This window comes from Budorcas taxicolor, chromosome 3, assembly GCF_023091745.1.
Source record: "Budorcas taxicolor isolate Tak-1 chromosome 3, Takin1.1, whole genome shotgun sequence".
NCBI classification, from domain to species: Eukaryota; Metazoa; Chordata; class Mammalia; order Artiodactyla; family Bovidae; genus Budorcas; species Budorcas taxicolor.
Window position 1 is genome coordinate 80,866,514 of NC_068912.1, and position 20,434 is coordinate 80,886,947.

A 20,434-nucleotide genomic window follows, 5' to 3' on the forward strand; every position below is an offset into this window, starting at 1 on the left:
GGAGACCAAAAAGAAAAAAAAAATTGACTTAAAAAACTATTAACATTAAAACTTCAATTCTTAATTGTAAGAATTGAATATCATAATCCCACGTAAGATATCATTTGTAAAGAAAGTGAAAAGAAAAGCCACACATTGGGAGAACATTTATATTTATGAAACATAAATCCTCAAGGAAATCTAATATGGTAATCACTGGCCATATGTGACTATACTCAGTAGCTTTTGCTACGTTTCAAGTGCTCAGCAGCCGCATACTCTAGTCGCTGCTTGACTAGCTAGCACCAGTATGAAACATCTCCATCACCACAGAAGTCTCTTTTGGATAGACCTGATCTAGAACAAGTGTGGAATAGTTAAACTTCTAAAATAAACAGACAACTCAATTTTAAAAATGGGCAAAGGACAGTAGCAGACATTTGACACATTAATAAACACACAAAAAATGAACCATAAACGTGGTAAACAGTTATTTTAACCTCATTAGTAATCAGAGTAAAACAAATTAAACTCATTAGATAAAATCTCAACATTCCAAACTGGCAAAAGATTAAAACTCAATAATACCAACTATTGAAGATTATATAGAGCAGCACATTTCTAGTACACTGTCTGTAGAAAGGTAACCCATGGTAACCACTGTGGGAACAGTTTTGCATTATCCAATCACATTGAACACTCTAGTACCCAGCAATTCTACTTTAGAGAAGGAATTCTCCACCTGAGCTGGTCTCTCCCCTGACCCAGGCTACTTGGAAAAGCATTTAATTGGCAGAAGTCAGGGATAATAATGTTCCTGCAACTCAAAGAATTATTCCACTTAAATTTTGCACCAGGAGATACAACTAACAACAATAAAAATCAACACTAGACACAACCCAAACATCATCAAAAGAAAAACAGATACATAAACTGCATTTAATGGAATGCTTATAATTGAAAATAAATGCTCCTTAGTTACATATATCAACAGAGGTGATTTTAAGGAATATAAGGCTCAGTAAAGTAGCAAGATAAGTGAACATAATATACTTGAGATGTATATAAAGAACAAAGACAATCAAATAATGAATTTAGGGACATATATATATATATATATATATATATATATATATATATATATATTTCAAACACACACAAGCAAAGGTATGGCTAACAGAAAATCAGGACAGAATTATCCCTGGGCAAGAAAGGGAGATGACACCTGGGAGATGTTACATGGGTGCTTTTTAAAGTACCAGTAATGCTTTGTTTCTTTAGATGGGTTGTAGGTTGAGATGTCCATTTTAATCCAGTATTTCTGTATTCTACTCATACATGGTTTATATACTCTACATGTTTGACATATTTCACAATTTTTTAGAAGTCAGCTCAATTACTTAACAACTAGGCTCCTTGACCTTCCTGAACTTGGTTAGTTATAGCTAAACTCCAACTACCTTACAGAGTTGTTCTATAGTTTCAAGGAGATAATATGCATGAAAGTGTGAGCCACCATGATGGGGGACAGAATAGGAAACACAGAGGTAAGCATTTCCCTAAAGGTTTCATCCTGGCTACTGTTCAGGATCACAGGGCCCTGAGTTCCTAGGCAGTTATTAATCAAGTCAGGAGTTCTCTGTTCTCTCAATTTAGAATGAGGATAACTCTAGTCTAATTCAAGCCACAAGAGAAACACATTGAAGGCAGAGCAGATACTCACTGAAAGTGTCTGTAAACCTTGTTATGGAAGAAAAAATTTTTCAGGACCTGGGTATTTTCAGTTTTAGGCTAAATGATAATGACATGATAATTATCTCCAAATATTGGATGTGAAAGTGTCATAAGATCTCTTTTGTCCAAGGTTCTTCTAGAGAGACTGGAGAAATTAAAGAAAAGTTTAAAAGTACATTCCTGGTCAATATTTAAGAAAGACATTTTGACAATAAAAGGGAGGAGACAGAAATGACGAGGTGATGACTCGCCTTCATCTGTCTTCTTCAACTACAGACAGTTTAGCAAAGTCTTCTGTTTTGTAGGCTTCCCTAGTGGCTCAGGTAGTAAAGAATCTGCCCGCAATGCAGGAGACCTGGGTTCGATCCCTGGGTTGGGAAGGTCCCCTGGAGAAGGGAATGGCAACCCACTCCAGTATTCTTACCTGGAGAATCCCATGGACAGAGGAGCCTGGTGGGCTACAGTCCGTAGGGTCACAAAGAGCCGGACGTGACTAAGTGACTAACACACACTGGTGGCTCAGCAGCTAAAGAATCTGCCTGTAATGCAGGAAACCTGGGTTCGGTCCCTGGGTCGAAAGATCCCCTGGAGAAGGGAATGGCAACCCACTCCAGTATTCTTGCCTGGAGAATTCCATGGCTACAGTCTATAGGATCACAAAGAGCCAGACACAACTGAGCACTGATACTTTCTGTTTTGTAAGAAAATACAGATTTTAAAATAAACTCTATTAAAATAAAAATATAGATGGTATAACTTAGTGTCAAACTTATTTTGAAAACCAGTTGTCTTACTTAGTATTCATGAGACTATGGCTAACTTAGTCTATCTTTTGGAGTTTTGTCTGCCTCATCTAAAATAATGATAGCATCTTTCCTTCAGCGTTATATGGAAAAACCAATGTGATAATATATGAAAATCACCATACTTCCATAAGTGCACTAAATAAGCTGCTAATAATTTTTGAAAATTATTATAGATTTCCAAACTTGCTCACAGCTAGATTTTAAAAAGCAAGGACATCACTCCAAGGAAATGAAATAACTTTTATGTTTAAAAACAGCTAAACAGGGACTTCATTGGTGGTACAGTGGTTCAGACTCCACACTTCCAGTGCTAGGGGCACAGGTTCCATCCTTGGTCCGGGAATTAAGATCCCAAGTGCCCTGTGGCATCCCCCTTGGCCAAGAAAAAACATCTAAAAGAAGAACTCGTATTTGTAAAGAAAGGCAACAAAACTGATATCCCTGGATTAGTTTCTTTAAAACGTTATCAAATGGCTTTTAGTCTCCCAATAAGTCTCCTTGAACATGCTTTATGTAGAAACCTTCCCCTATAAAAAGCCTTTTCATGAAAAACCCTTTCAAAAGCACTTTCCGGTTTGCCAGAATAAAAATAAGACAGAATTATGAAGGTAAGATTTGATACAACAAACCACATTCCCTACAATTTCAGGTCATTAGTTTTTAAAATTGTCTAAATCTAAGAAAAGGGGTCCATGTTTAATGTCTCATGTTGTCTAAATTTAACCTGCAGAAACCAATAAACATCTTAAATGTCTATAAACAGGAGATGCTAAACTTCAAGATGAAACCACAGTAATTTATTATAAATAAATAAGTATCCTATAAATAGCTTAACTTTAATGACACTTGAAAACTTTGTCCTTTTGCATAGCACTTTTGAAGTTCCGATCGAGTCAACATGAATAAGATACAAGCAGCAACTCAAGGAGTTTAAGTTATTTTGTATTTTCCTATAATTATTTTTTTATTCTGTAGAAACACTCTGTTACACTCTGGTTTTCAGCTTGGTCCTGTTTTTTACTTAAGTTTCCAATCTAGCTTCAAATTACTACTTGGCAGTCATATGGTGTAATGAGGTCGGTGGATTAGCTGAAATTAAAACCCAGAATCCTCTTTACCACCCTTTTTTTTTCAAGCACAGATCAATTATTTATGACCAAGTTCACCAACACTATGTTTTAGTTTAGGAAGAAGTCCATTTGAAGCCAGCTATAAATAAAGGGACTAGAATAGGGCCTTAGAACTTTTTGACCCCACAGAGCATTGAGAAGATGGGAGAAAAGCAGCAATGGAAGAAAACAAGAAGGAAGAAAAATAAAAGAACAAAAGAAGCCAGCATTCACGGAGCTGCTTCTACACCAGGCCATCTACCTAACGTATTTCACTTATTCTCAGTTCACTGGACATTACTTCATTTAATTCTTATAACCCCATCAAGCAGATATATCTCCACCTATTTCAAGATTAAGAAACTGTAGCTCAAAAGGCTAAATTTCTTCCTGAGAGTCATGAAATAAGTAGAAAAACCAGAATTTGACCTGGGGTTTGTCTGATTCCAAAGCCTGAGCACTTTTTCCTATAGCAGATGAAATCATTTCTAATATTTTAAAATCTGAGTTTTGGAATTTCCAAAAAAAAATTACAAGGAACTAAACAGTATTTTCAATGTATTGCATGAATAGCAGAAAACCATCCTATAACCATTATTCCAATTGCTTATAAGAACCTAAGTGGGAGGTTGTCACCATTTGCCTAAGATGTATATGAAATCATATATAAAGAGCAACAGACAACCTCACATGGAGACTGGAAAGAGTCATGAAGCCAAAAGCAATCCAAAGACAGAGAAGGCCAAGTGCGCCATCACCTCTTACCTGCTGCACTTCACTTTCTCCATTTGAGATTTTCTCAGTGTAAACAAAGGAGTTGAATATCCGCTGCAAGGAAAAGAAAATGAGCAAACATTAGATTTTCTAAGTAAGGCAGCCATTTTCTATATGAATGTGTGTGTGTGAATAATCTGTTTACAGCACAAAGAGAATCAAGCAGAAAAAATTTAATTAAAATAGTTACTTTACACAGAGAAATCCAAATATCAGCCAGAGTCAATCACACTGATTGAAGCAATACCCAGGCACTTCTGTAGTGAAATAAACCAGATGTTACACTATATTTTTCATTTTCAAAAATACATTTAATTATAGATTTCCGGAGCCCATGCCATTTTATCCGACTGGTATAATCTGACAAAGCTGTGTTTCTCATTTAAGCCCTGCAACTCCCTGAATGCAGTAATTGTTTACAGACACTACAATCTAATGTAATAAAGCTCTTTAAAAAGGATTTTTTCCATATTCTCTCATGTCCCTGTCCAACTGGTACCTACCCAATATTATCTATCACCTTCATTACCTAAGCACCCCTTTGAAAAAGTAGTATAATAGGGCTTGCCAAATACATGTGGCCTTAAGAGAGGATACGGTCCTTACATACCAGGAAATACGACAACCATGCCAAGACATCAGTCTGAGCTGTGGCACCCAAAGCACACACATTCTTCCCCTGGTCTCTGCCTAGCTGATACCCACTCCTGCAGCCGCTACTGGCATTTACATCTTGCAGACTTATGACTTTACCGAACCCCACGGTTACTGACCAATCACGTGACTGAACTATAACCAACTGAAAAAAAAAAAAAAGAGAGAGAACCCAAGAGATGTATCCGTTAGGGACTGGGGGGAATAGAAAAGTACAGCAGTCTCATCATTTATCCTAAAACTTTAAAGATACCTCTGGAACTCTCCAGATGAGCAAGCAGTCAAATTTGGAGATGTCAGCCAAAATTTCCCTTTTGCCTTTCTATCCCACTGCCAAGGGTTTGTCAGCGTCTGGGACAGCTTCCCAGACAGCCTCACACACCTGCATGGTTGTGGTGAGGAAGACAAGTGCCAAGTTCATCAAGCGTTGTGCAAATGAAGGAAGATCAAGGTGCTGGGGCTTGGGGAGGGGTGGAATAAGGGTTGTTGCTCGGGGAAGGGAAGCAGTTTGGAAGGATTGAGATGGAATGGGATGGAATTACAGTCTGGAAAATTCTAGTTATGAATATCATAATTTTCAATGTGCCATTCATTCATTCATATTTATTGTCTTTTTTTCCCTAAAAATGACTCTGCTGATAGGAAAGCAGGTTACATCTATTTAGGACTCATAAAACACCTCTGTGACAAGCACCATTACTATCTCCTTATAGTAAATGAGGAAATGAACACATATTTTATAGAGTGCCTAATGCAATGTACATTGTACCTTATGTGCATATCTTATGTAATAATTCCTGCAGCTCCAAAGACAAAAAAACTAAGACTCTGGGAAATTAAATAACCTTCCCAAAGTCACTCTTCATGGCTGGAAGTTGAACCCAGGCTCACCCCACACCCCGCAAAAAATAATGGTGCTACTCACCCTAGTGTCTCATGAGCAACTTACTTGTTACATGGTATCTTAACACATATGAAAGAAACCCCTATTAGGAGCTAACACCCAAACATAATGCAGATCAACCATTCCTTATGACTAATTCCAAAATTCAAAAGTCCCTGAAAATCAAAAGGTGTGCATAACACATTTGCTAACAAAATATGACATGATCTGAACTTATTGGCAGTAAATCCTAACTTGTATTTATAGTTTTTATTAAACCACTTAGCATGGGGATTTATTCTTTATGATGCAGATGTATTAATGCATCTGATTATAGGGTTCTGCTTTAGATCTCACTCAGGGTGTTTGACATCATGGTACATCAGGATCCTGAATTCTAAAACAGATCTTGTTTTGGAGAAGGGATTATGAATCTGCAGACCTCCAGCCCCGTTTTCTGGAGAATACCTTAGTTAGCTAGACAACAACGCTTTTAGAGACTGGGTCAATGTCACTGTCGACTAACTCTCAGACCATATATAGTTTTTGCGTAATTTGATTTTTACAACCTGCTTGGTACCAAGAGTGCACTTTTATTAAAGTGAATAACATAACATGAATTAACATAATTCATGTAGTGTCTCTAGATCTGAAAGAGTGTGGTCAATTTCTTATTTTGTTTCTGGCAGTTAAATTTTAGGGGATACATTATCTGTCCTGTCCTGGAAGATGTTCCTGCAAGAGGAACAACTGATGGAGCAACCCACGTCCTGGGAAGCAAATCAGATCCACTTTGCTCAAGCCAACATCCACCGATGGCCACACCTAGTAAGGAACCTCAGATCCTTCCCTCTTCTTTGTTGTCAAAAGAAAAGTGAGTTCCTCAGTAGTAATAAGGAATATAAGCCTGGAAGTGTTTGCCAGGCCGTGTTCAGTCCCTGTTTTACACATTCATTATCTTAATAATTATTAATAATGACAGCCAATAGTTTATGTAAAGCTTTATATGGCTTGTAAGCATTTCTATATTCTTGACACCTAATAAATATGGTGGGTAAAAGATAATTTTCAAAGAAAGAAGTTATAGATATGAGGAGTAGTGACCCTGCAAACTACTTACTTTACACAACCCTCCAACCACCCCAAGAAGTGAAAGGTGGCCTGCTAGAATAACAGCTTGGAGATATCACCAAGCAAACACTTTTTTGCCCCCCTCCTTTCCCCACAGGGGTGTGGGGTGTTAGTGAAAAGTCAGAAGAAACTAGGCGAGTAACACAACTAAACAGATCAGCCAGCCATGTCTGGTGCGAGGGTAAAAGTAGTAAGCGTGGGATTTCAAGATATAGAGTGAATTTCCATTACGCTCTAGATTAATGGACAGTAATCATCTTTCCTAAAATGTAAGGCCTGCAAAGCCCAGCTCTCAAAGGCTGATTAGGCTTAGTACTTGCATTGCTTACAATTTCACATAAATGATCTCATTTCATCTCCACAATAACCCTATGTGGTAGGCAGCGATCTGAAACCAATTTTACAGATTAAAAACTAAAGCTCAAAACGTCAATGTATCACAGGTTAAAAAAAAAAATTTCAAGTACTGAAGTCTAAACCTAGGTTAAATTAAAAACAGGCATTTTTTCTAGCACAGCTAATAAATGTATTCACACTATCTTTTTCTTAAGGATAATCTGCATACAGGAAAAAAAAAAGAGGATTTTTTTTTCTATCCATTTCATTTTAAGCAAGATATAATGTGCTGCTGTAACATTTTATATATGTGTAACATTATATATAAAACCAGTGTCAGGAGTAACTATATATGGGTTCAATCCCTGGGTTGGAAAGATCCCCTGGAGAAGGAAATGGCAACCTCTTCCAGTACTCTTGCCTGGAAAATCCCGTGGACAGAAGATCCTGGCAGGCTACAGTTCAGTCAGACACAAGTGAGCACACACACACGAGTCCCAATATTACTTTCTGTTGCTACCTAAAATTGTGAAAGGAATAGAATATAGAGTTTTCTGGGGATTTTATTTCTAATTTGAGAGCCAGGAATTCCAAACAGTATACCTAGCTGACATTTGGTGACTGCAAGAATTTCTTGGTTGTTAGAGAATTTGAAAAGTGAAAGTGGAAAAAAGTTTTCTTAAAGCATGACATGAAGAAGCAATCCCAAAAAGTCAAACTGTTCATCCTCTCTGAGGATTTACTCTCAGTAACAGAGTTCAGGTATAGATGGGTGGAGTGGGCATTCCACATTCTATTTCCAAGTTGTCACTTTCCCTTATTCCAGATCCCTGGAGGACCAAGGGAATTCCAGACATTTGAACTCAATTTGAACACAAGCTGGAGGGGGTTTGAAGTCAATCTCCTCAATGCACAAATCCCTGGAAGTAAAGGCTTGTTCTTGCCCACTATTCTTTCTCATTCTTGCCAAATACTAGAAATAAAAATACACTTTGTTGTATAATGAACAGATCATTAAAATGGGTGAGGAATCTTTTTTTAAACAAGTTATTTGAAAGATAATAGTTCACCAACTCCTTTTTGTCAGTCATAATTATTTCCATAATTAAAAGAACAATAAGAAGATGCAGCTCAGGGCAACTGAATACCCTGATCTAAAGATAAAACTGACCTTTCTCTCATTAAAACACATAGCCTGGAAAACTGACAATATCTTCTAAATTATTTACATATCCTATGTCCTAGCAGTTGCTATCCTGGTATATACCTAGCAGAAATATGTACATGTTTATCAAAAGGAAAACTTCAGAATGTTCATAACAGCACTACTCATAAGAGCCCCAACCTGGAAATTATGCAAATGCCTATCAGCCACAGAATAGACAAATTGTGTGAATTCACATGGTGGAGTATTGGGGTGAGATGAAATGAATACACAATTGCAACATGCATCAACATGATGACTCTCACAAGCAACACTGAGTGAAAGAAGCTAGACACCAGGACACAAAGAATGAAATCCCATTTCTATCAAGTTCAAAACCAGGCAAAGCCAATCTAGCTGACTAGAAGCCAGGATAGCAGTTGCCTTCACCTGATTAGGATGTGCAGGCTGCTTCTGGGATGCTGAAATGTTCTGTCTTTTGACCGAGGTGCTGGTTACCAGGATGTGTGTGCTTTTGTGAGAGCTCATCCAGCTATATACGTATGACTGTACACTGTGTTGTGTATATGCTATACTGAAATAAATCTGCTTTATATGCACACTCTAGACAGTCTCTTTAAAATGCACCCTAGACAAACGTTTTTTTGTATGTTTTAAAAAATTATTTCTACATTTCTAAAAAGAACAATAATCTATTAACTGCGCGATAATCAAAAAAGAATCTACACCTCACTCTGCAATCCAGATGAAACTGGACGGTACCAATACTGAGGAGTTAGTAATGCAAAGATAATGTCTCCTGAGCCTTCCATGAGGCTACATATTAATTACTCTCTCACACCCTAGGTATACAACATGACTTAGTTGTTCAGCTCCCATTCAATGGTACGGTACTAACCTGAATCTTCAGCAAGGAAAAAAAAAAGGTGTCTTTATTAGAATCTCATCCAACTTGAATCATCTAAACTTATATAATGCCATTTAATCACACTGCCTCTGTATATATTGTTCTTTTTTTTTTTTAATTTTTATTTCTACTTTATTTTACTTTACAATACTGTATTGGTTTTGCCTTCCTAAGAACTGCCTTCCTCCTCCTCCCCCCAAGAGGAAATTACAGAGCACTTGAATACAATTTCCCCAGACCTCTCTTGCAAGGGAAGAAAAAAACAAAGACATCCTGAGGTGGGGTGGGGGCGCCATGGGGAGGAGGGGGGTGGAGGTGCATGTGTACGGGCAGGGGCTGGGGTGGTGGTGACTACTTTCCCACCTTAGCCCTTGCCTGTCCCCAAGTCCCCACTCCACTGACCCATCCTCCCTACCCATTATCTTTCCCTCCCAAATCTCTCTATTTAATTGAGTCTGCTTAACAGAAAGAAGGCAAGAGAATTCTACTTAACTGGAATAGCAACAATTACAAGAGTGTTCAATAACATGGTCAATCCAGACAGTTGGCCTCATCTTCACTTCGCCAACAGCTCTGCCAGATGTTAACTAGATGTTTAAATGAATGGTACAGCACAAAACCACAGCAGAGAAATAAATACCTCTGCAAATCTAATGAGATTCTGTTGGTCTCCTTCCCTGATCTTTGCTAAGAAAATACAGGACTGAATTTTAATTCAAAAGCGTATTCTCTTGATGTTTACAGCTCTCTGTCGCAAGCCAGTTTGGCTGACAAATTCACTTAACAGCTTCATTCCTCTCTGGATCTCTTCCTACCATTCTAGGAATTGAGGCCAAAGGGGAAGAAAATATAGGTCACCACTGTTATCTCGAGATGTTGACCAACATTAACCCTTAAAAGAGAAAGTGCTGTCATTAATACAAACTCCAACAACCACTGGACAGGGAATTAACAACAACTTAATTTTTAAGTGTTTCAGGGAAGAAAACGTATGTATAACTTCATTCTCCCCTAAGCATGCTCCATGAATAAACTTTTACTAGGTTATAAGGGATTGCTTCTGCCCAGAATAGGAATCGTCTGATTTTTACCATACTATTTAACCTCACTCTGAAAAACATATAGACAGTCCAGAAAAACTTTTTATAAGGACACTCTCATCATTCTGCATTCTGAGATCACAAATCTGGTGCCAGAAATCTCCATCACTGAAAAAAATCTCTAAACTTGTTCATTCTGGATACAGGTAACTCCAGAAAATAGTTTATTAAGAGTGTTAAAAAGGTTACCACTAAAAAAAATAATCTAAGTGACTAACAACACGGGAGCCAATTAATTACTCTTCATCCAATCAAAAATATATTGTGCAGCTAATAAAAATGTTTATAATTATTTTTCTTATTGTTCATATTTTAAATCAGTATTTAAATATTCATATATTGTTCTAATTGTATGTGTGGGGGGTTACATTATACACAAGTGTTATCATATATATTAACAAGGGCACAGAATGGATTCAGGTGCTTTGCAACACATTTCACTTAATACAACAACTCTTCATAGTAGTTACTATGTCATCATTTTTGCAGGTGAGAAAACAGGTTCTGAGAAGTTTAGTTTGCCCAAATGTAGAACACTGTGAATAAGTGGCCAAGTCTGGGTACAAAATTTGCCTTACTCCAAAGTTTATGTATCATCCTCTATATAATCATCATCTTAATAAAGAAAACTTAGGTAAAATCTAGAAAATGACTCAAATAGTAACAGGGCTTGCCTGCAAATAACGAATCCAGAACATATATACCCTCCTCCCCATCCCCCCAATCTCAAAATGGAGCATGAATTTCCTTTATGATGGATAAAGACAAACATTTTTCAAAGAGTTGACACACTAGAAAAAAAAAGGACATACATTCGGAGTTGCAACTAAACTCTACAAAGAACCATTTGGACAAGATCACTGCCTTGAGAGCTTACAGAGGAAAAAGTAAGTATAGGGTCTCATACTTTTTCCTTACTATAAAAAACTGATCTTGAATACCATGGTGATTTGCAAGAAACAGGGCTATTGCAGATCATGACAAAAGGAAATGCTTAGGTACTGAAAATCATAGTAGAGGAAGACGCCTGGATTGCGAATTTAAAACAAAACTAATCAGTATACAATAGATGACCCTGTGCAAATGGTACCCTGTACACACATGTCCTGCCCAACAGACTTCCTTATTTTGTTTTACAGTTGCTATATATAAAAAATGATAACAGCTAATGCTACTATCTGTCCAGCATTAGGAACTTCACGTATGTTAACCTGATTCATGTGAAGATAAATTTATATAGACTACACTAAAAACATTATGAATGTATTTCATATACCATTATGATAGTTATTCAAACAATCTTGATAGTTATTCTATTATTCTTCTATTCCATTTATGTTAACCTCTTAACAATATTCTGTTGACAGTTAATTCTAGGATGGTTACAGGTATAATGGAGGAAAAATACCTGTATAAATATTTACCAACTCAAGTCCCACCTCATTCTTAACAACTTCCCAAAGATAATTTCTCCCTTCTTTGAATCTCTGCAATAAAGACAGTCTAAGGAAATGGCAACCCACTCCAGTGTTCTTGCCTGGAGAATCCCAGGGACGGGGGAGCCTGGTGGGCTGCCGTCTATGGGGTCGCACAGAGTCGGACACGACTGAAGTGACTTAGCAGCAGCAGCATGCTACAATTAATACATACACTGCAGAAAATTTGAAAATATGTAAAGGAAGAAGAGGGGGAAAATAATCTATTATCTGACCACCCAGTAAAAACAAACTACTGTTTACAGTTTATTTCATTCCACTCTTTTGGGCTTGTAGGTTCTGACTTTGTTGTATATTCTTTGATAACTGGTCCATGCCATGATTCCTTACCACAGTGAATTGTACATAGTAAGCATAAATAAGCATGTGTGCACCCATTAATTTAGGTATTAAGTCATCAGACTGTTAGTTTGGCCTGTCACTCAATCAGCTAGAGAAAAAGGGAAGAAAGTGTCCTTTCTCTTTAAGATGAAAAACTTCCCCTTCTCTCAACTCTATTAATAGAGTCCTCCCCCATTATCTCTGTTTTTCCTTCCCTGTCCTCTTCAGGCTCCAAGTATATACACACATAGCCCCTTGGCTACTTTAAGCTTGCAAAAGAACTCAAATTATGAATTCCTTAATCTGAAGGCAGTTAACACCCTTCATACCAACAGAAGCTCTGAACAGCAAGGAAGCTTGGCAGAAAGTCACAAATCAGTGACAAGCGTCACCTTTACAAAGGGCTGCTAGTTTTGGTCCACTCTACCCCTCAAAAGAAATTACAGAGGAAAAGGAATAGGCTGCAGTCTGATTTAGCAGGGGAAATCTAAAGCAATAATCTCAGCAAGCAAAGTTTCTAGCCTTGATCACTTGATTTCCTGTTGTAGCGTTGAAACCAGGAGACTCAGTGGGTAAATATGAACCCAGAGAACAAAGACGGGCAAAACAAGACGGAAACACTTTCCTACATGCAATAAAGCTTCTGAAGGGTTATTGAATTTTTGTTGTTGTTGTTGTTGTGGCTTTCAAAGGGAGTAAGAGGGGAAAAGGCAAGCAGATCAGTTCCACATGTTGGAAAGATTCAGCCTTTAGCCAGTGTAACTTGACTATAAGTAATATTCATGACAATGCACGTGGAACCTCTCAGAAATGGAAAGCTGACTCGCTTTGCAGATGGTGCCAGATTTCCACTCCCCTACTTCCACTCTCCTAACTCTTCCTCACTCCCTACACCTTCGGTCTCCATTAAGGCTTTTTCAATTTCACCTTGAAGGGGAAAAAAGAAAGGTGGGGGATTTAAATGGCTATGCATTTATTCTTGGAAGAGGGCACTTTAAAATATCTTTGGTACTCAGTGTTCTATGTGTGCACAAGCCTGCACAAATGCTCAGGTCCTTAGGAATCCAGCCATTAAGGACAAAGGGAACTGGAAACCCTGAAATCCTTTACTATCCAGACTTAAATGACTATGCTTAGTTAATACCTCAGTGAATCAATCATGTCCTTTCTGATAGAGTCAGAAACTACGTAAAATATAGCTCTAGACTGAGCTCTCTAGTTGGAAGAAGAACTTAAAAATGAAAAAGTAAGAAGGAATAGTGAACAGTGCAATGCAGTCTCCGTATGAACTCAGCATGCCTGGCACAGACCCAAGGTGCTGTCAGAGTTCATGGAGGGTAGGGGAGGTGGGGGAGATGGGAGGCAGGACTCTGAAGGGATGGGACTTGGGCTTGAATTTGAGGTAAGATTTAACTAGGAAAAAAGAAAAAAGAGCGTAGGCGAGAACATTTCAGAGCATTCACAGAGAGGGTCTGTCACACAATCCTAAACACAAAGTACTAAGTAGTTTGGGCCAGGCACTGTTCTGGATATTAAGGATACAAAAATGAACACAACAAACTCCCTGTCCACATGGACCCTATGTTCTACATCCTTTGGCTTCAAGAAAATCCTTTAAATGGACTTACTCAGCACAGGTCTGTATGTTTGGAAAATGGGGGTTCAAAGATAAGAAGATTGCTTCTATTGTAGAAGAGCTTACAATCTAGAGATGCTGCAAGTCAGTAGTTATGACACAAGGTCAGTTGCATAAGGGGAGCTTTTGGAAATAAAACTGAACTCAGTGGAAGAGAAATGATGGGGCTAGACTCTGGAGGTCTTTCAAGCCAGGAAGAGGAGTTGGATTTTACACATATGCTAGGCACTGAGTAAATATTTTTTGAATGAGTAAATGAATAAATGTCTCTTTGCCAATAAATAAAGAACCATTAGAAAGGATTGTAGTTGGGGAGTGACATGATGAAATAGGTGCTTTAAGAATGTTTATATTCCACATGCTTGGAAGCATGCACCCACTTCCCTCAACTGTTGCTAAGCCTTCTCACAAAGAAAAATATCAAGTCCATTTAGAAGCCAGTTACTATCCCAAGGGTCTGTGACAACTTTAGGAGCCAAATGAACTGGATTGCCTTTGATCCTTCAAATGACACTTGAAGAACCTTAAATAAAAGTTTCCCATGAGTCTTATCTCCTTTGTAAAATTATAAAATCCTCCAAGGGACTGTTTTCTTCAATTTTACAACCCTTAACAACACTTCCACAGATATTATGGAATAAGATGGAGAAATATTTGTTCAAAAAAATGATTTAAAAATAACCTAATGAAAAGCAACTGTTCTAGTTTAAAGCACAGTTGCAATGTTGCGTTCTGAGCTGAAGACTAGTTTTCAACATTTCAAATATGCTACTGTGAGGCTGTTTGTATGGTTTTCAAGTGAAATGTTCATTTATGGCATATCTAAATAGAGAGAATTTTTCTGGTACATCCTTTTATGTAAAGAGGTGCTTTTTTTAGTATAATCATTAAGCACAGAAACTATAAATCTAAATTTGTCACTAAAGCTAATAACTAACAATGTCGAATTGCAACTCCATATAAACCAGTTCTGTATAAACCATCTCTATGCCTGATGAAGGCTTTAAGCCTCCCTATATCTACTTTCCCTGACCTATAAAGGGGAAAATTGAGTTAGAATATATAAAACTTGGTGATCCTAAAATTTCTACTCTATTGTTGTACTAGAATCTTATGGACTTTTGAGCAGCTTCTAAGCCTGGGTCTTTCTGCTATATGAAATAGATGTGTCAAGAAAACTATATTTGTTGGTGAAATCTGACTTAAATTATTAGGAAAAATGTTCTAAACATATCTCTAAAACTTGTTGCAGGAGGAGAGACAAAGTATTAGAGGGATGGATATTTTAACAAGAAAATTTAAGTAGAAAAAGCCAATGTTGAGAATGGTGAGTTTAAATGTGGACATTAAGACATGAAGCCGAGCAGTCAGCCTTTCTGGAATAAATGTGATGCTAACATGATTACACGAGTGTCTCCCAGGTCCTCCTCACTGTATCATCTTTCAGGCTCTCACAGCCAGGGTGCCTGTCACGCATATTGAATACCATGGCAACAAGCCTGCCTGCAGTGGCTCCAGCAAGCCATGATTCTCAGCAATAATCATTAACTCACATCTCAATGAATACGGTTCCCTGGACTCAGATTCACAGTATAATTATAATGAATAAATAAATGCTGGCTAAATTTTTTTTTTCAAGATTTTAGGGTTTAAAAAAATAGGAATGTAAAATGAAAGTTAAAAAAAAACCACATACACACAAAATCCTGTTACCAGCTGAGTGGCTATGGAGAGGTTAGATGTACACCATTTCCTAATTTGTAAAAAAGAAGTGACAATAATAGCAAATTCATAGGGTTTTTGTGAGGTTCAGTGCTTACATAGCACTTATTCCTTACATACAATAAGAGCTCAGTAAATAGTAGCTTTTAAAAATCCTTCAAAAAGAACAGCCATTCCCAGGAATAAAAAGTCATTTTAGATTTCCTGTGTCCTCCTCCCAACTTCAGGAACTCTTCCAAATCAGCACTCTGAAGCCTTCCACAGTGACAAGACTTATTAAAAACTCCATATTTTCAGGAAATGGCTTTCCCATTAGCTCCCAGTGCCTTGACAAGCTTGGCTCCCAGGCTCAACAAACTGCCTTCTTCAAGTTTCTTGAGAAACCCACGTGCAAGTTGTGTCCTTGAGAAAGTGACTTTTCTTTTGGTTACTGATGTTATAGAATTGGCCAGAAAAGTTCATTTGGGTTTGGAAAAATGAAAGGAACAGAATTCCAGCATATGGAAAAACCCGAATGAAATTTTTGACCAACCCAGTACTTGCAACCTGCAGAAGCACGCTCTGTATGTCTAGTTTATTCAAGTCCAGCTTTGTAAACACACGGCCAAGGAGGCCACAGGAGTAAACTGAAGTTGGCAAATACATCCCAGAGGAGTATTTGCCTCCCAGTCTAGTACTGCTTAACAAACAGGGTTCTGGCTGGTACTACAGGGGTGAAGTAGTCCTAAAACACCCACCTGCAGATAGTAAGCAAATAGTTTCTACAGGACAGGGAGAAAGGCAGTATCAGCTATGCCTCCAACAGAACCCAGAGGCTCATCTGGGTTGAGTCTTCTCAGGACCCACCCAAAAAGAGGTGAGAAAATTAAACCTCCTTTACGGCCTTCACTGAATTATTTACTTTCACATTGTGCTGCAAGTATTTGTTTAGAAACATGCGTAGTGAATGTAAGAGCAACTTCTGCTTGCCTAGATAGCAGTGTGAGGACTAAGGTCCAGGCTTTGGAATCATCTAGACCTCAGCCATCTCAGCTGGGTGACCGACGCAAATTGTTTAAACCTTCGGAGACTAAGTTTCCTACTGGGAATTTGAGTGACATACCTCCAACTTCATAGAGACGAGAATGATCTTCACTATTTACCAGGTTTGAAAGTTAGAACTGAATGGAATGACAGCTGGGACAGTGTCTGACATATTTTTTGCCCAATTAAGTATAGCCAGTATTAAAATTGTCATCATTTTCTCTGAATATCTAGCATCTAGTATAATCACCATAAATGCCTAATAATGCTTAATGAATCAATAAAAGATTTGGAACAACTCCCTTAGTTGACAGAAGAAGAAAGCAAGTCTTACAGAGAGGTCTGAGTCACAACCAGGGACAGGACCAAACACTGGTTTCTTCTGGCTTTCAGTAATGCTGACTTTTAAAAAAATATTTAGTTATTTGGCTGCATTGTGTCTTAGTTGCAGCATGTGGGATCTTTAGTGACCTGTGTTGCGGTCCAGGCTTAGTTGCCCTTTGGCATGTGGGAGCTTAGTTTCCCAACCAGGGATGGAACCTGCATCCCCTCCACTGGAAGGTGGATTCTTAACCACTGGACCACTAGCTAAGTCCCCTGTCATGCTGATTTCTAATGTAACTCTTAAAATCAGACTATGCTGTGTAATGAACTAAAACATTTAAAAAATTTTATTGTATTGAAGTGTAGGTGATTTATAGTGTTAATTTCTGCTGTAGAGTGACGTGACTCAGTTATACATATACCTGCATTCATTCACATATTCTTTTCCATTATGATTTATCATAGGATACTAAATATAGTTCCCTGTGCTATACAGTAGGACCTTGTTTATCTCTAAAACCTGTTTATTTACCCTACAAAGCCAGCATGGGAAAGGAAAATACATTACCTGAAACTACTGAACTAGGATAAAACCAGAACCTCAAATTATCCTCCCCACCGAAAAATATTTTTAAAATAATCTATGTATTTTAATTGGAGGATAATTTCTTTACAATATTGTGGTGGCTTTTGCCATACATTGACATGACTCACCCACGGGTGCACGTGTCCCCAAACAAATGTTTAATCTGTCTTAAGTGCCTGAAAGGGGGTCATGGTATAGGGGAAACATCATGGGTTCTGGAAGCAAGGAAGTCGGACCATGGTCCTCAGCTCCATTACTTACTGAGGGGGTTGGAGGTAGGTTGCTTAAATGTCCAGAGCCTCCACTTTCCTGCCTCTAAATACGGGTGTAATAATATCTACCCTTGGGCAGTGACTGCTAACGAGAATAAGGTTTCTTTGGGGGATGATGAAATGTTTTAAAAATAGATTATGGTGATAACTGTACAACTCTGGAAATATACTAAAAGCCATTGACTTACACGCTTTCCATGGGCGACTTTATGTAAAGTGTTAGTCGCTTAGTCATGTCCGACTCTTTTGTGATCCCATGGACTGTAGCCCACCAGTCTCCTCTGTCCATGGAATTTCCCAGGCAAGAATACTAGAGTAGGTTTCCATTTCCTTAGCCAAGGGATCTTCCTGACCCAGGGATCAAACCGGGGTCTCCTGCATTACTGGCAGATTCTTAACCATCTGAGCCACCAGGGAAAGCCATGTAATGTAAACTGCACCTCAATGCCTAGTTAAGGTCATAGCTGTGAGGACTTAAGTTATTATCTATGTGAGGAATGTGAAGGAAAGCACATAGTTGGTGCTTTCAACTATGAAAATTTGATTTTCGTCACTAAGGTCATGGTTATTATTCATTAGCGATACAAGATAAATCCTATTTGCCTGTAAACAAATGCAGATTCCTGGGCCCCCACCTCTATAAATAATGGGCCCATGAGCCCTGGGGAGGCCGGTATGTGCAAGAATCCTCCAGGTAGTCCTGATGACGCCCACTAATCACTGTTTGATACATCCTACACTAATGACACTTTCAAATCAAAACACTTCTATGAGTCTCCTGGAAATATCAATAATATTGAATTTCTGTATAAATTCCCTATAAATTTCTGTATAAAATTCCCTATATTGAATTTCTGAATAAATCCACATTTCCACAGACTATAAAGTACAGTCTGGTTAAAAAAAAAAATCCTTAAAAAAGAAAAAACAGGGAAGGAGAAGGAAAGAGAAATTCCCATTACCACTGACCACTTAGAGGAAAAGAAAGGGGCATATTCCAAATCTTCAGGCACCGATAGCTGCTCTCCACTTGCAGGTACCAAATTCAGAACTAGAGATAGACTAAGCTTTGTGTGGAGCTTCCTGGGAAGGCAAGAGGAAGAAAAGAAGGAAGAAACACTTTGGTTTGCAATATTATTGCCTTATGATAAGGTATTAAAAAGCAGAGACATTACTTTGCCAACAAAGATCCGTATAGTCAAAGCTATGGCTTTTTCCAATAGTCATGTATGGATGTGACAACCAGACCATAAGGACGACTGAGTGTCAAAGAACTGATGCTTTGAATTATGTTGGAGAAGACTCTTGAGAGTCCCTTGGACTCCAATGAGATCAAACTACTCAATCCTAAGGGAAATCAACCCTGAATGTTCACTGGAAGGACTGATGCTGACGCTGAAGCTCCAGCACTTCGGCCACCTGATGCAAAGAGCTAACTCATTGGAAAAGACCCTGATGCTGGGAAACATTGAGGACAGGAGGGGAAGAGGGTAACGGAGGATGAGATGGTTGGATAGCATCATTGATACAATGGACATGAGTTTGAGAAAACTCCAGGAGATAGTGTAGGACAGGGAAGCCTGGCATGCTGCAGTTCATGGGGTTGCAAAGAGTCGGAAATGACTTCGTGACTGAACAACAACAGCAACTGCCTCACCACCACCCTTGAGGGGAGTGCATTGTTAGACTCCCTGCTTTACAAAATGAGGAACTAACTAATGACCAGGCAGCATCCTCCAAAGCCACACATTGGATCCATGCAGTGAGGGATGAATTTTCCCACAACTCCAGGCTTCCCTGGAGGCCATGGTTCTAACCTGGGATCAAGATCTCTTGGTCTCTCAAACTGCTAGAGCTGCTGGTGAGCTTCCTTTGTCCAACCATCTCCAGCTAAATGTTCCGGAAGGGCTCACCTTCCCAATGTAGCCCAGCTCAGTTTTCTGTTACTGAGCACAGGCTATAACCTGGCTTCAGATGATGCGATGCTAAGACAGCCCATTCTTCGAGAGCTGACAGTGCAAAGGAGAAGAAGGAGGTGTAGATATGTAGAAGCTGTAGGTAGTAGCCAGTGTGAGGAAGGCACACCTAATTCGAACACAACTGCAAGTTAACAGGAACCTCGTTCTCAGCATTCAACAGGGACTATTAAAGCCTAATGTGCAGAGCGGGAGAGATAGCTGGAAGGTTGGTTGGCTGGTTGGTGTTTTGGCCTGGGATTTATATTCATCAAAAGCCCCAAAATTATACATTTAATCCTTTCTCCTAATGAGAGTTTATACAGAGTCACAGAAATTGAGTGACAGAATGAAAAGAAAAAGGTATTGATCATACAACCTTGAACTTGTATCACATTAACAGAACATACCATGCATACACAGTATTCTCTAAATTTATGCTTTAAAAATAAAAACTGAAGTTAGCTCAGAAATGGCACAATTACATTGCATAAGAGTGAATTTGCTAAGTAGAAATATTT

The 20,434-nt window shown here is 38.4% G+C and overlaps 1 protein-coding gene across 1 annotated transcript in view; it reads right to left on the bottom strand.

The window, feature by feature from the left end:
• Positions 1-20,434, bottom strand: part of CACHD1 (cache domain containing 1) — a 233,449-nt gene that overhangs the window by 135,385 nt on the left and 77,630 nt on the right. Inside the window, exon 2 of the mRNA XM_052637320.1 lies at positions 4,394-4,456. Coding sequence (XP_052493280.1) covers positions 4,394-4,456 — 63 coding nt within the window. The remainder of the gene's footprint in view (positions 1-4,393; positions 4,457-20,434) is intronic.